Source organism: Dipodomys merriami, unplaced genomic scaffold (assembly GCF_024711535.1).
Source record: "Dipodomys merriami isolate MVZ:Mamm:240054 unplaced genomic scaffold, mDipMer1.0.p SCAF_3, whole genome shotgun sequence".
Classification (NCBI taxonomy): Eukaryota; Metazoa; Chordata; class Mammalia; order Rodentia; family Heteromyidae; genus Dipodomys; species Dipodomys merriami.
The window spans coordinates 62,645,159-62,661,364 of record NW_027204492.1 but is presented as its reverse complement, the minus strand read 5'-3'; the positions used below and the strand labels follow the sequence as shown (position 1 = coordinate 62,661,364).

At 42.2% G+C, this 16,206-nt stretch overlaps 1 protein-coding gene across 1 annotated transcript in view; it reads right to left on the bottom strand.

Moving 5' to 3' along the window:
- Window positions 1-1,388: 1,388 nt before the first annotated feature.
- Window positions 1,389-16,206, bottom strand: part of Magt1 (magnesium transporter 1) — a 30,433-nt gene continuing 15,615 nt past the window's right edge. The window contains exons 4-10 of the mRNA XM_070040152.1: window positions 14,719-14,859; window positions 14,134-14,274; window positions 12,679-12,768; window positions 11,893-11,956; window positions 8,155-8,229; window positions 6,883-6,973; window positions 1,389-4,216 (exon numbers count right to left, since the gene is read on the bottom strand). Of these exons, the coding sequence (XP_069896253.1) occupies window positions 4,201-4,216; window positions 6,883-6,973; window positions 8,155-8,229; window positions 11,893-11,956; window positions 12,679-12,768; window positions 14,134-14,274; window positions 14,719-14,859 (618 nt within the window). The 3' untranslated portion in view covers window positions 1,389-4,200. The remainder of the gene's footprint in view (window positions 4,217-6,882; window positions 6,974-8,154; window positions 8,230-11,892; window positions 11,957-12,678; window positions 12,769-14,133; window positions 14,275-14,718; window positions 14,860-16,206) is intronic.

Sequence of the window (16,206 nt, the reverse complement as noted above, 5' to 3'; positions counted from 1 at the left end):
TCCCAGCATAAGGCCCTGAGTTCAAACCCCAGTACCACCAAAAAGAAACAAAAAAACGGCTTTAATTTTGGGCTGGAAATGTGGCTTAGTGGTAGAGTGCTTGCCTAGCATGCATGAAACCCTGGGTTTGATTCCTCAGTACCACATACTCAGAAAAATCCAGAAGTGGTGCTGTGGCTCAAGTGATAACAGCATTAGCCTTGAGCTGAAGAGCTCAGGACAGTGCACAGAATTCAAGCCCCACGACCAACAACAAAAAGCACTGTCATTAGGACTGTAAGGCATTTGATGTTGCTATAATTTCTTAAGAGTGCACTGGCATGGTGTCTTGAACTCAGGGCTTTGTGTACTCACTTAGCTCTTTCTCTTCTTCCTTTCTTCCCTCTCTCTCTTCTTTTTTGTTTCTTTCATGATAGTCCTGGGGCTTGAAATAAGGGCCTGGGCACTGTACCTGAGTAGTTTTGGTCATGGCTAGCACTCTACCACTTGAGCCATAGTTTTACTTCTAGCTTTTTTGGTGGTTAATTGGGAGATAAGAGTCTCATGGGGATTTTTTTCCTGCCTGGGCTGGCTTCAAACCATAATCTTCAGATCTCAGGCTTCAGAGTAGCTAAGATTATAGGTGTGAGCCAGCAGCACCTGGTTTTCCTTTAGTATTTTTTGTCGGTCATGGGGCTTGAACTCTGGGCCTGGGAACTGTCCCTTAGCTCTTCAGCTCAGTGTGAGCACTCTACCATGGAAGACAGCACCACTTCGGTTTTCTGGTTGTTGATTGGAGATAAGTCTCACGGACCTTCCTGCCCAGGCTGGCTTTGAACTGTGATCCTCAGATCCCAGCCTCCTGAGTAGCTAGGATTACAGGTGTGAGCCACCAGCACCCAGCTGTCCTTTAGTATTTTAAAAGATCTCTCATTAGACACATAATCAAAAACTCCAAATTTAAGCAGGGCATGGTGTCAGATATCTAGAAATCTTACCACTCAGGAGGCTGAGGCAGGAAGATTATGATTTCAAGGCCAACCTGGAGTATATAGTGTTTGAGGCCTGCCTGGACTAAACAATAAGTCCCAATCTCAAACAAAACAAAAGAACAGATGGGCACTGGTGGCTCACACCTGTAATCCTAGCTACTCAGGAGGCTAAGATCTGAGGAACATGGTTTGAAGCCAGACAGTCTGGGCAGGAAATATCCCCATGAGACACTTCTCTCCAATTAATCACCAGAAACTGAAAGTAGAACAGTGGCTCAAAGTGGTAGAGTACTAGCCTTGAGTAAAAAGAACTCCAGGATAGTGCCCAGGCCCTGAGTTTAAGCCCCATGACCAGAAAAACAACAACAAAACAAACCCCAAACCAAGACAGACAAATAAACAGAAAACTGTCAGAAATTAGGTTGTAAAGTTTATTGACAGAGTCAAAAAGAACACAGCCAGACATTTGGTTATCTTTGCCACTATAATGTATCATTACTAGAAAAAGGAAATTAAGAATCTACTTAAGGCACTTCAGATAAAAGCCAATTTTCAATTTTCCACAAAAGTAACACCTTTTTTTTAAGTGTAGTTCATCTGCTTTTGTACAGACTCATCCAAAATGCTGCCCTTCTCCTTACAGAAGAAAATGTGCTCTTTGAAGAGGAGACAAAACAAATACAAAACCCTGTCATTCATTCAGTGACCATGGCAAATAGCTGAGCTATACAGACTGCACGGTAGTAATGTTCCTTGGGACCCAACAATCCAGGGCATCTTTATACAGGTCTCATAATAATAACAGCACAAATAAATATAGCCTGAGACAAGTACGAGAATCGCACATGAGAAATTGAGAACCACCTAATTACAGGAGAATAATTGACAAAGGTGGCTCTATTTAAGAGCAAAAGGCCAACTGTATCCCCCGCTTTCCACCAAATCGACTACAGAATCCCACATATGTTTATCTCCATTCCATCTACAAAGTGCTCTTGCATAGGACATTTCTATCACATGAGGGTTGTTTAATGGTAAATAGCAGGAGACAGTCACAGTATGTGTTTCTTTTGTTTGTTTTTGTGCAGGTTCTGGAACTTGAACCCGAGTCTGGTTGCTATCCCTGAGCTTTTTGTGCTCAAGGCAAGTGCTCTACCACTTCAGGCTCTACTTCCGGCTTTTTGGTGGTTATTTAAAGGTAAAAGGCTGATCGACTTTCCTGCCTTTGCTTCAAACAGCAATTCTCAGATCTCAGTTTCCTGAGAAGCTAGAATTATAGGCATGAGCTACAGGTGTCTGGCTCACAGTATGTTTTTAATGTAATACCTTTAAGATTATTTTTTCACAATTATAATTCTCATACTTTTTCTTTTTGAGGTGTTGGGGATTAAACTCAGGGCCTCACTCATACTAGGCAAGCCCTCTACCATGAGCTACACGTCAGCCCTCCCACTTTCCCAACAGTGGCATTTCAGGTTACTCTTCATAACTATGTGGGAGGCTCTAATTACATGAATAATGAAACCATGGATGGATATTCCACACAGAATTGTGTGTGTGTGTGTGTGTGTACATTTTTTTCCTTGTCGGTCATGGGGCTTGAACTCTGGGCTTGGGCGCTGTCCCTCAGCAATTCAGCTCAAAGCTAGTGCTCTACTACTTGAGCCACAGCACCACTTCTGGTTTTCTGGTGGTTTATTGGAGATAAGAGTCTCACGGACTTTCCTCCCTGGGCTGGCTTTGAATCGTCATCCTCAGATCTCAGCCTCCTGAGTTGCTAGATTACAGGCATGAGCCACCAGCTCCCGGCTGTGTGTACATGTTTCTGGTGCTGGTACTAGAGCTTGAACTCACAGCCTGGATGCTGTTCCTTAGCGTCTGTGCTCAAAGCTAGCACCAAACTCTACTTCCAGCTTTTTGCTGGTTAATTCAAGATAAGAGTCTCATGGAGTTTTCTGCCCAGGTTGGCTTTGAACCTTGATCTCTGCCTTGAGAATAAGCCACAGGTGCCTGGCTCTACACAGAAATTTGATTTGAATGGTTATTACCACTGTCAGAAAAAACACAAAACTGAAACATAATTTCCTTCATATTTTTGCTTTCTCTGCATGATTTTTTCCTTCCTGAGATGGGGGGGTCTTACTATGTTTCTAGGCTTGGCTCAAATTCCTGGACTCAAGGAAATGCCCTCTTCCCTCAGTCACCCAAGTAGCTGAGACAGGAAAGGACACTGTGCAGGCTTTATCTGTAACTTTAGATGAAGAATAAAGCCTAAAATGATAGCAAAACCCAGAAAAGCTTTCAATAAACATCCCACCTCTATATACAGCCAACACTCAGTGTTTCATGATTTTCTTTTCTTTTTTCTTATATTTTGTTAGGTAAAAATAAAATAAGTGACAATCTCTACCTTTCACAGACATTTGAGAGACCATTTGTAAGTGATGGTGATTTTAAGCATTAAACTACATTATTAGTAGAGATGGTAACTTTAAATAGAAGGAAACTAAGGAGATAGAGTGAATGTGAAATATCTTCAAAGACAAGGAGTTAACATGGCAGTCATGCAGAATCCTAATGGTCTACTGAGATACTGCTTTGGGTCTACAGATGTGAAGAAACAGACAGCTGTATTTTAGTAGAAAACATGCATAAGGGTAGCTAACTAATCTTAATAAAGACAAGACCTGTACTCTGAAGAATGTTTCATTTTCCGAAGACCACCGAATACATGTAGTTTCTTGGCTCCAAAGGAAAGATTTGTCATGTTTGCACACAGATGCAAAGATGGAAAACTAACCAGCAGATTCCTGTGCAGTAATCTCTTAACACAATCTGCACGAAGACTGGGTAAGAACTGTCATTTCTCACCTTTGATAGGAGGAAAGCAGATGAGCAAAGGCTCACAAGTCATTTTGAGCTTTGTTCTAATTACAATGAAGTAGTAACTTCAAAACTGTATAATGTATTTAATTCTACAAAAGAAAATGTTCCCCAAGTTCACTGGGAAGGGAAGGTTAAGAAGAGAATCATTTCAAATACTTCATGATTTTGACCAAAAAAAGTTGCTTGTTAAGGCACTACACATCTTCTTTGGTTAAATGATTTAACTATTGAAATCACTGAAAAAAAGAGGTAATACAAAACACACAGGTTGCATTCTTCTTCCAGACATATGGTTCTTGTTCAGTTTCCATTAGTACAGTGTCTATGTGGTTCTAAGATCCTTTTAACTCATCAGAAAGCTGAAACAAAAGTATTTATCAAACTATTAGTCTCTGAAGGAAAAGAAATATACCTCTAGTAAATAAGTAGTGTGCTGATTTGAACAGACTAATGTATATCAGACAATCTGTTACACGTATATCAGACAATTTGAGTATAAATGACAAAGTGAGAAACATTAAGAGATAAGCTAGTATTAGAAAGAAACTACATATAACCTCAAGTTAAAATGTCTCTTGAATAGAAATACTGATTCATAACTGAATCAACCCTAGTGATCAAATAATTAAATAATTCAATTAATTCTGTTAGAAGGCTCATTTCTAGCGCCTGGCTTAAATTTCTTTCTTTCTTTTGGTTGGTTGTGGGGCTTGAACTCAGGGCCTGGGTGCTGTCCCTGAGCTCTCCAGCTCAAAAGCCTAGTGCTCTGCCACTTGAGCCAGTGTCACTTGCAGTTTTCTGGGGATTAACTGGAGATAGAGTCTCACGGACTTTCCTGCCCAGGCTAGCTTCAAACTGCAATACTCAGATCTCAGCCTCCTGAGTAGCTAGGATTACATGCATGACTAAATGGCATTGGCTGAGATTTCTTTATTTTTGAAATTTGTATTTTAAAATGAGTAAGTTCATCGAGTACCATTGACTCGTGCCTATAGTACTAGCTACACAGGAGGCTGAGATCTAAGGATTGTTTCCAAGCCAGCCCAGGCAAAAAAGCCCATGAGACACTCATCTCCTAACCATTAAAAATATCAGAAGTAGAGCTGTGGTTCCAGTGGTAGAGTGTTAGTAGCCTTGAATAAAAGAAGCTCAGGGACAGTGCCCAGACCCTGAGTTCAACCCCAGGACTGGCAAAAAAAAAAAAAAAAAAGAAATGCAAATCAAAACAACATTGATATTCCAACTCATCCCAGTTAGAATGGCCATTATCAAGAAAACTAATAACAGATGCTGGAGGGAATGTGGCAAAAAGGGAATGCTACTACACTGTTAGTGGGAATGTAAACTTGTTCAACCACTCGGGAAAGCAGTCTGGAGGTTCCTAAAAAGTCTAAACATAGAGCTTCCCTATGACCCAGCGGTCCCACTCCTGGACATTTACCCAAATGACTACAAACCAGCCTGCACTGATGCCACCAGCACAACCATATTCAATGCAGCATTATATATAACATAGCTAAGATATGGAATCAACCTAGATGCCCCCCAGTGGATGAATGGATCAAGAAATGTGATATATATAGATATAGATATAGCTAGATATAATATGCTTCCATCAGAAAGAATGATGTTGCCCCATTCGTAAGAAAAGGGAAAGATCTGGAAAATTTTACATTAAGCGAAGTAAGCTAGACCCAAAGAAACATAGGTTACATGGTTTCCCTCATTTGTCATAACTAGAATACATCTATAAATTTACAAGTTAATCCAATGGATAGAAGACAAATAATTACACTTGGACATGATTAATTAAACAGCACTCTAAGCATCACACTGTGAGAAGAAAAGAGGATATTCTTTTTTTACTTTTTATTTTTTAATTTTTTTTGTCAGTCATAGGGCTTGAACTCCGGGCCTGGGTGCTGTCCCTCAGCTCTTCAGCTCAAGGTGAGCGCTCTACCACTTGCCACAGTGCCACTTCTGGTTTTCTGGTGGTTTATTGGAGATAAAGAGTCTCATGGACTTTCCTGACTGGGCTGGCTCTGAGCAGAGATCCTAAGATCTCAGCCTCCTAAGTGTTAGCTAGGATTACAGGCATGAGCCACAGGCTCCTAGCTTCTTTTTTATTTTTTGGCAAAGCCTAGGGCTTGAACTCTGGCTGTGGACTTTGTCCCTGAGCTCCTTTTTCGCTCAAGGCTACTGCTCTTCCACTAGAGCCACAGGGCCACTTGCTGCTTTTAATGAGTATTTTATTGGAGACTTTTATCTCCAATTAACCACCAGAAAACCAGAGTGACACAGTGGCTTAAAAGGCTTTAAAAAGGCTTAAAAGCCTTGAGCTAAAAAGCTCAGGAACACACGCATGCACGCATGCATGCATGCATGCACGCACGCACGCACGCACGCACGCACGCACGCACACACGCACGCTCTCTCTCTCTCTCTCTCTCCTTAGCCAGGTGCTGGTGGCTCACACTTACTAATCCTAGCTACTCAGGAAGCTCAGTTCTGAGGATTGTGGTTCAAAGCCAACTGGGACAGGAAAGACCATGAGACTCTTATCTCCAAAAGATCCAGAAATGGAGCTGTGGCTCAAGTGGTAGAGCACCAGGCTTGAGCACAAAAACAGGAGAACACCCAGGCCCTGTGTCTAACACCTAGAACTGATACACACACAAAAATATTCCTTCTTCGAGGAGATATATAGTACACAGAAAAAAAAAACTGTGTAGGATATGGTATAATATGTTCTAATCATTATGGTACAGATTTGTAGATTGAAATAGGTTACATCAGAATAAATTTACAAATAAACATATTGTCCTCGGACAATATATATACCAATGGCCAATCATACTCTAAATGATTTTAAAATGTTATAGCTGACATATCTAAATTAAATTTTTTTCTGTAGAAGCCATAATTGCTTGATAGCAAAGCAAGAAAAGAAATACTATAAAGCTATATGAAATCTAATCACTGTAAGTATAGGTAATCATTATGTGAATGGAAATAAGAATAATACCTGTATGGATAGCCATGATACTTAGATCTGAAAATAGACAGCATCCAACTGAAGAATAGCACAACAAGTCCAATGCCAGCTAAGCACATTACTGCAGAAAAGCAGAAAGACGGCAAAATGAGCAGTTGGAATAAAATAAACAACCAGGGCAAAAATATTAGTTTATACTTGCAAAGAGTAAAAGGGTTGCAATTTATGGATAACTTCCCAACAGTTTTGCCCATTTAATATTCTAGAAAGTGTTTTTCCTTTAAATCAGCCCCATTACAATGTAACAGCAACTCCATTTATATCCCTGAGTGATTCAACACCATGAAATAATGTATTCCTTAAAAAGGAATTTATTGTTAAAATTTGTGGCTCCATGCCTATAATCAATCCTAGCTACTCAGGAGGCTGAGATCTGAGTATTTTTTTAAGATTTTTAAAGCATTTTAAGGTATAAAGCCAGCCAGAGCAGTAAATTCATGAGACTTTTTTTTTTTTTGGTCAGTCATGGGGCCTGAACTCTGGGCCTGCGTGCTGTCCCTCAGCTCTTCAGCTGTAGACTAGTGCTCTACCACTTGAGCCTCAGCCCCACTTCCAGCTTTTTCTGCTTATGTGGTTCTGAGGAATCAAACTGAGGGCCTCATGCATGCAAGGCAAGTACTCTACCACTGAGGCACCTTCCCAGTCCCCCCCCTTTTTTTTGCCAGTCCTCGGGCTTGAATTCAGGGCCTGGACACTGTCCCTGAGCTTCTTTTACTCAAGGCTAGCATTCTACCACTTGAGCCACAGCACCACTTCTGGCTTTTTCTGTTTATATGGTACTAAGGAATCGAAACCAGGGCTACATGCATTCTAAGCAAGTACTCTACCATTAAGCCACCTAGCCCTCGTGAGACTCTTTCCTTCCAATTAACCACTAAAAAGCCAGATGTGGAGCTGGCTGAAGTGGTAGAGCTCCGGCCTTGAGCAAAAATTCTCAGAGACAGTGCCCAGGACCTGAGTTCAAACCCCAAGACTGGCACAAAACAAAACACCCAAAAACTGTCTTATTAACAAAATCACCAGTTCCCAAACTTCATTTAAGATCTTAACAGTTGTCTTAGAAGGATGGGTACAGTAACTCAGGTCTATAATTCCAGCTACTAACAAGAGTGAAATAGCATGCTTATTCTATAACTAAGGGGGGAAATGGGCAGCTATTACTTTTTCCTGTAGTAAAGGCAGAACTGTTTTCATTGTTTACTATTATTATCATTATTATTTTATCATAAGGTAATGACTTACACTTTCTCTTCCCAATATCCATGTCAGAGGTAGCAGCTTCACATAAAAGCACCATCCCTAAAGTAACCCCACCATCTTGGAAAACATGTTTAAGGAGAAATTCACATAGACACAAAATATATGCCAACTTTAGTATTCCATTTCTCCTGAAGATAATTTAAATGAATTAATATTAGTCTTCAACACTTAGCTTCAAGAAAATTAACCCAGGCTGGGAAGGTGGTTCAATGGTAGAGTGCTTGCCTTACATACATGAGGCCCTGGGTTCGATTCCTCAGCACCACATAAGCAGAAAAAGCTGAAAATGGCACTGTGGCTCAAGTGGTAGAGGACTAGCCTTGAGCTGAAGAGCTGAGGGACAGTGCCCAGGTCCAGAGTTCAGGCCCCACAACCAGCAAAAAAAAAAAAAGAAAAGAAAAGAAAATTAACCCATACTAGTAATCTATATAGTTTGGAAATTATGTAGTACAAATACATAAAAATTGGGCTGGGAAGGTGGCTCAGTGGTAGAGCGCTTGCCTTGCATGCCTGAGGCCCTGGGTTCGATTCCTCAGCACCACATAAACAAAAAGAAAAAAAAGCCAATAGTGGCACTGTGGCTCAAGTGGTAGAGCGCTAGCCTTGAGCTGAAGAGCTAAGGGACAGCGCCTAGGCCCAGAGTTCAGGCACCACAACTGGACCCAAAAAAAAAGAAAAACATAAAAATTAAGACTAGAAGATGAGCTTAGTAATGGGAGTTTTGTGAAAACGGAATGCAGCTACCTATTTGCATGGTTGGATGTTAAAAATAAGGAGCATCAAGTTCCAAATAAATACATTATTTTCTAGCAGAAATAAGAAATTCACCCTGCAATTTAGCAACACGAACAGCAGCAAAAACATCCTCAAATTAATTATGCATACATGCATGTGTCCTGCGTACCACAGCATGCGGGTAGTATAATTAAGAGAAAGACAAAACTAGGTGTTCAGAAGAAGCCCTGAATACATAATTTGCTCTACAACCTCATGATTCATCCTGGTTGTTACCATGTTCCACTCTCTTCAATAGGCTCTTGTTAGGAATGAGGCCTATTCAGCCTGGCTTTTCAGTTGCTCAGCCAAGTCTTTTCTCCAGCGATTTTCTTTTCCTTACTGAGGTTCTTTGTGTCCTGATTAGAGCAAAGGTGGATCATTTCTGCCGGTTTTCTTTACCAGGATCTCAGATTCATGAATAAGACTTCTATTTTGGAAACTGCTTGTCTTTGGATCATGGACTATATGTTTGTATTTTTGTTGGTATATTTGTTTCTGCCAGTACCGGAGCTTGAACTCAGGGCCTCGTGATCTTGCTCAGCTTTCTTGCTCATATTTGGTACTTTACCACTTTAGCTGTGCCTCCAGCTGCTATATTGGAGACAGAGTTTCATGTACTTTTCTGCTCAGGCTGGCTTTCAACTGCATTCCTCTAGGTTTTAGCCTCTTGAGCTAGGATTACAAGCTTGAGCCACTAGTGCCTGGTAACACCTGCATTGTTAATTAACTATTGCTTTCTTATGCAGTAAAGAAAACTGTTCTCTAAAATCATAAATTGTTTGAAATTACATCAGTAAGCACGAAACATTCTACATTTCTGCATTTTTATTTTCCTGGAGGATTTAAACCCCTCAATTTACAAGTGTAATTTCTGTGTGTGTGTGTGTGGGGTGTTGGTTGTGGGGCTTACACTCAGGGCCTGAGCACTGTCCCTGAGCCTAATTGTGTACAAGGCTAGCACTCTACTACTTGAGCCACAGTGCCACTTCGAGTTTTTGAGTGATTAATTAGAGATAAGAGCCTCACTTTTCTGCCCAGGCCAGCTTTCAACAGCGATCCTCTGATCTCAGATTCCTGAGTAGCTAGGATTACAGGAATGAGCCACTGGCACCCAGCTACAAGTGTAATTTCTAAGGAGCCTAAATTACAACCAACACAAATCTCAAACTTTGTTAAGACAAAATCTAAATTATCTTAAATTTTTCATTTTCTAAGGACCTTTGGGTCCACTTATAATGGTCTAGATCAGAATTTTTTTTTGTCAGTCATGGGGCCTGAACTCTGTCCCTCAGCTCTTCAGCTCAAGGCTAGCGCACTACCACTTGATCCAAAGCACCACTTCTGGCTTTTTCTGCTAATGTGGTGCTGAGGAATTGAACCCAGAGCCTCTTGCATACAAGGCAAGCACTCTACCACTGAGCCACCTTCCCAGCCCTAAAAAATTTTATGTTACTTTATTTTATACCAAGCTCTATCTCCAGCCCCTGAAGCACTGTTTTAATAGCTTAAACACAATACTAGGGCCTAAGGATGAAGAGGTAGGACACTCATATACAAGACTCTGGATTTGATCTGTAGCACTGCAAAGAACAAACATAAGCAGAAAGAACAAAAGAAGCCAGGCATAGTGGTGCAGGTCCATAATTCCAGCATTCTGGAGGTAAGGCTGAAACAGGAAGATTATGAGCTCCAGCTCATCCTGGGCTATATACAACTTTGTTTAAAAAGCAAAACTCCCAGCCAGGCACCAGTGGCTCATGTTATGCTGGAGGCTGAGATCTGAGAATCATGGTTCAAAGCCAGCCAGGGAGCCGGGCACCAGTGGCTCATGCCTGTGATCCTAGCTGCTCAGGAGGCTGAGATCTAAGGATTGGGGTTCAAAGGCAGCTCAGGCAGTAAAGTCTGTGAGTCTCATCTCCAATAAACCACTAGAAAACCAGAAGTGGCGTTGTGGCTCAAGCAGTGGAGCACTCGCTTTGAGCTAAAGAGCACAGGGACAGGGGCTGGGAAGGTGGCTCAGTGGTAGAGTGCTTGCCTTGCATGCCTGAGGCCCTGGGTTCGATTCCTCAGCACCACATAAGAAAAAAGAAAAAAGCCGGAAGTGGCGCTGTGGCTCAAGTGAGAGTGCTAGCCTTGAGCTGAAGAGCTGAGGGACAGTGCCAGGCCCAGAGTTCAGGCCCCTTGACCGACAAAAAAATTTTTAAAAAGCCAGCCAGGGCAGGAAAGTCCGTTAAGACTCTCATCTCCAATAAACCACCAGAAAACCAGCAGTGGATCTATGGCTTAAGTGGTAGAGCACTTGCCTCGAGCTGAAGAGCTGAGGGACAGCACCCAGGCCCAGAGTTCAAGCCCCATGACTGACACAGAAAACAAACATCCCAAATAAAAAGCACACAACAAAAATCCCCAAAGACTATCCTTCATTTATATTTTACCTCAATTCCACTCTTTTTCCAAATCCTTACCACCAGGCTTATCTTTTCTTCATACAACATAAAGGGCTGGGAAGGTAGCTCAGTGGTAGAGTGCTTGCTTAGTATGCAGGAAGCCCTGAGTTCGATTCCTCAGTACCACATAAGCAGAAAAAGCCAGAAGTGGCGCTATGGCTCAAGTGGTAGAGTGCTAGCTTTGAGCAAAAGAAGTTCAGGGATAGTGCCCAGGCCCTGAGTGCAAGACCCAGGACTGGGGAAAAAAAAGAAGATATCAATACTTCTGATGTGTAACAATGAAGTGACAAACCTAGCTTTATCAAACTTTAGGTTTTTCCTTGGTGATCTTTAGCTTAGTGGGCTAAGATGGAGGACCCAAGAACCATGACTTCCAAAGGATATTATGGATTTGCATTAGGAAAGCAGTACCAACCAAATGCTGTACAGTGGATACTACCTTGTGAGAAAAACAGGCGTTAAAATGGACCTACAAAGACTTCTTATAAAAGGATACTGAAGAGAAGAACAATATGTGTTTCAGCTACAAATTGGGCTTGGCTGCTTCCATGGATATAATTCTGGGGAGAGAAGACAAAATGAAACCTTTAAATATACACTAAATTCCAATCTTCTGCTGATCATGGTGGCACATGCCAGTAATCAACCAAGGAAGATGAGGTAGGAGGATCACGAGTTCAAGACCAGCTTGGGCTATACTTAAAAAACATTCTGGCCAGGTGCCAGTAGCTCATGCCTGTAATCCTACCTACTCAGGAGGCTGAGATTTGAGGATTGTAGTTCAAAGCCAGCTGGGGCAGGAAAGGCCGTGAGACTTATCTCCAATAAAAACCACCAGAAAATTGGAAGTGTTGTTGTGGCTCAAGTTGTAGAGTGCTAGCCTTGAGCTCCAGGACAGTGTCCAGGCCCAGAGTTCAAGCCTCAAGACCAACATAACATAACAAACAAACAAAACTCCTCTATAGATCCTTTCTATGGTGGCAGTGGGTCCTATAGGGCAATGTCTCTTTTTTTTTTTTGGGTCCGGTTGTGGGGCTTGAACTCTGGGTCTGGGTGCTGTCCCTCAGCTCTTCAGCTCAAGGCTAGCGCTCTACCACTTGAGCCATAGTGCCACTTCCGGCTTTTTTTTTCTTTTTGTTTATGTGGTGCTGAGGAATCGAACCCAGCACCTCATGCATGCAAGGCAAGAGCTCTACCACTGAGCCACCTTCACAGCCTCCTAGGGCAATGTTCTTTAGGTTAATTTTGGTACATCCTGAAAAACAATCCCAGATTTCCTTACCACATGTCCTGTATGGGGATTCTTATGAGCATATGGCGGTCCTCTAATATGATTCCACATCTGACCAGATGTCATAGCGAGCACAAAACACTAGAAAACAAAAACAAACCAAATACTCATGGTCCTTCAGGCCCTGTCTCCATTATATTAATAGATATATAGAAAGGTGTGACTATTAGGTAACTTTTTCAGATTAATGATGATCATAATTTAGCAATACTTCAAAAAAGGGTAAACACTATTTTAAAAAGTAGTATAACTAAGCTGACAAGTTTTAAAATTAAATACGGAAAAGCACTGCATTTTCTTACTAGGGCTTGAACTAAGGTAAGGGCATTGTCCGTGAGATTTTGTGCTCAAGGCTAATGCTCTTAACCACCTGAGCTCACTTCCGGGTTTTTGGTGGTTAAATGGAGATAAGAGTCTCACAAATTTTCCTGCCCAAGTTGGCTTTTCACCAGGATACTCACTCAGATCTCAGCCACCTGAGTAGCTAAGATCACAGGCATGCACTATGTTGAAAATGAATTATACAACTTGTGGGTGAGGATGGGAGGCAAATAGTGGGAGGGAGCTAGGGAAGGGGTGACAATGTCCAATCAGGGAAGTCTATGAGAATCTTATCTCCAATTAAACACACACACACACAAAAGCCAGATGTGGAGCTGTGTCTTAAGTGGTAGGGTGCCAGCCTTGATCAAAGAAAGTCAGGAACAGCACTCAGGTCCTGAGTTCAGGCCCCTGACTGGTATGCACACTCACGAGCGCTTGTGTGCATGCTCTGGTGCTCTCTTTCTCTCTCTCTCTCTCTCCCTCTCCCTTCCTCCCCCCCCCCCCCCCACGGACACATGTACACACATGCGAGCACACTCAGAGCAGATATTATCAGTTCTGGGAAGCTTTGGTTATCCTAATGAGATAGTGGAAGAAATGAACTGACAATAAGGTAGAAAAATATGCCAAAATCCATTCCCTCAGATTAGAAATAAAATGCTGTTCCTCATGCAAATGAAAATTTACCTAAAAACAAACAAACAAAAAAGCCGGAAGTGGAGCTGTGACTCAAGTGGTAGAGTGCTAGCCTTGAGGTGAAGAGCTGAGGGACAGCGCCCAGGCCCAGAGTTCAGGCCCTCGACCTGACGCTCCTCCCCCAAAAATTACCTAAAAACTCAGGATCAGTTTGGTCATGGGGCTTGAACTCTGGGCTTGGGCGCTGTCCGTGCACTCTTTGGCTCAAGGCGAACGCTCTATCACTTGACCCACAGTGCCACTTCCAGTTTTCTAGTGGTTTATTGGAGAGTCTCACGGACTTTCCTGCCCGGGCTGACTTTGTACCGTGATCCTCAGATCTCAGCCTCCTCAGTAGCTAGGATTACAGGTGTGAGCCACCGGCGCCCGGCTCACAGGATTAGGATCGGTTCTATGCAATTAATTTTTCTTCTAAAATTCACTCACCAAAGCTGCAAAGGCCCATCCAGTTTTATTAAAGAGAAATTCCATATTGCTTCTTCGAAGGTACACAAGGCCACCAATAACAGCCAAAAGCAATCCCAACATAAGAGGTCCAGCGTAATTGGGAGGTCTAATTACTCTAATCTAATAGAAAGGAGAGAAAATATTTTAAAGTATAAAATTTATTTCCTAATTAAATAATAAGGAAATAGAAAGCAATCATAAGGGAATGAAAGCAAGCAGAGTTCTTTTTAGGAAAAATACTTTTTTCCCCCCTTATTCCAATCCAAGCAGTCTATATCCTAAAATGGGAAGAAATACATCTAATATTCAGGTGACTCAAATTCTAACACCTATTAGATGAAGAAGGGTTTTCTAAAGACAGGTAGACTTCAGTTGAGGAGAGTAGTTTCCAGGCTGGGCTCAATAGGGCAGCCCAGGATGCTTTGTAATCTCCCTCCATCAGGAGAAATCTGTTAACTGCCAAAGTACTACTACCTCAGTGATGTGAGACAAGTCCAATTATGGCCTCCCAGAATGGTTCAAGGAGGGCAATGGAAATAACTTCTACAAAGTAGGGAGACTTACGTTGACATCAGTTCTGTCTGCAATCCACCGGGCAATCTGCTCAGCCGAAAACCCTCGCACCTGCAACTCATAGGTATCACCACGTTTGGGTTTTCCTTTTGCAGGAAAGTTGATGAACGTTGGAGCTGAATTCATGTTTAGCTGAATAAAGCATAGCCCATGGAAATATTATCAGGAAAATAATCTTTTTTTTTTTAACGGGTCTTGGGGATTGAACTCAGGAGCTCAGGTACTAATTAATACTGAGCTTCTTTTGCTCAAGGCTAGCATTCTACCACTTGAGCCACAGCCCCATTTCTGGCTCTTTCTGAGTGATTTATGGGATACAAGAGTTTCATGAACTTTCCTGCTCAGGCTGACATGAGCCACATACCCAACAAACCTTTTTTTGGGCCAGTCCTGGGGCCTGAACTCAGGGCCTGGGCACTGTCCCTGAGCTTCTTTAGCTCAAGGCTAGCACTCCACCATTGAGCCACAGAGCCACTTCCAGTGTTTTCTGTTTATGAGGTACTGAGGAATCCGACCCAGGGCTTCATGCATGCTAGGCAAGCACTCACCACTAAGCCACATTCCCATCCCTCAGCTAATCTTTTCTTTTTTTGGTTCCAACCTGGGGTTTGAACTCAAGGCCTTGGTGCTGTATCTGAGCCTTTGTGCTTAAGGCTAGTGCTCTATTACCTAAGCCACAGCTCCACTTCTGGCTTTTTGGTGGTTTATTGGAGATAGTTTTACAGACTTTCCTGCCTGGGCTGGTTTTAAACTATGATCTTCAGATCTTAACCTCCTGAGTAGTTAGGATTACATGGATGAGCTACCGGTACCTGGCAAGAAAATAATCTTAATGGGGGGCTGGGAAGGTGGCTTGCCTTGCATGCATGAGGCCCTGGGTTCGATTCCTCAGCACCACATAAGCAAAAAGAAAAAAGCCGGAAGTGGCACTGTGGCTCAAGTGGTAGAGCCTTGAGCTGAAGAGCTGAGGGACAGCACCCAGACCCAGAGTTCAGGTCCCATGACCGGACCCAAAAAAAAAAAGAAAGAAAGAAAATAATCTTAATGGCAAATAATATCCTGTTTTTGTTGTTTTTTGGTGCCAGACATAAGGCTTGAGCTCAGGGCCTGGGTGCTGTTCCCTGCGCCTTTTTGCTCAAGGTTAGCACTCTACCAACTTGAGCCACAGCTCTACTTTTAGTTTTTTGGTGCCTAACCAGAGATAAGAATCTCATGGATTTTCCTGCCTGGGCAGGTTTTGAAACATAATCCTCAGATTTTAGCTTCCTGAGTAGCTAGGATTATAGGCATGAGCCATCAGTGCCTGGCTGCAAATAATATCTTGGATTTTTTCTAAAACAAAGACTAGGTTTTAGTAGGATAAATGATTTATCTAAGGCAACTTGTGACCCGGACTAATCCCTGATACTGACAAAACACCAAATTCTATCTCTGCAACCTCTATTTTACTGCACTAGAGCATGAGACTTAGGAAAGAGA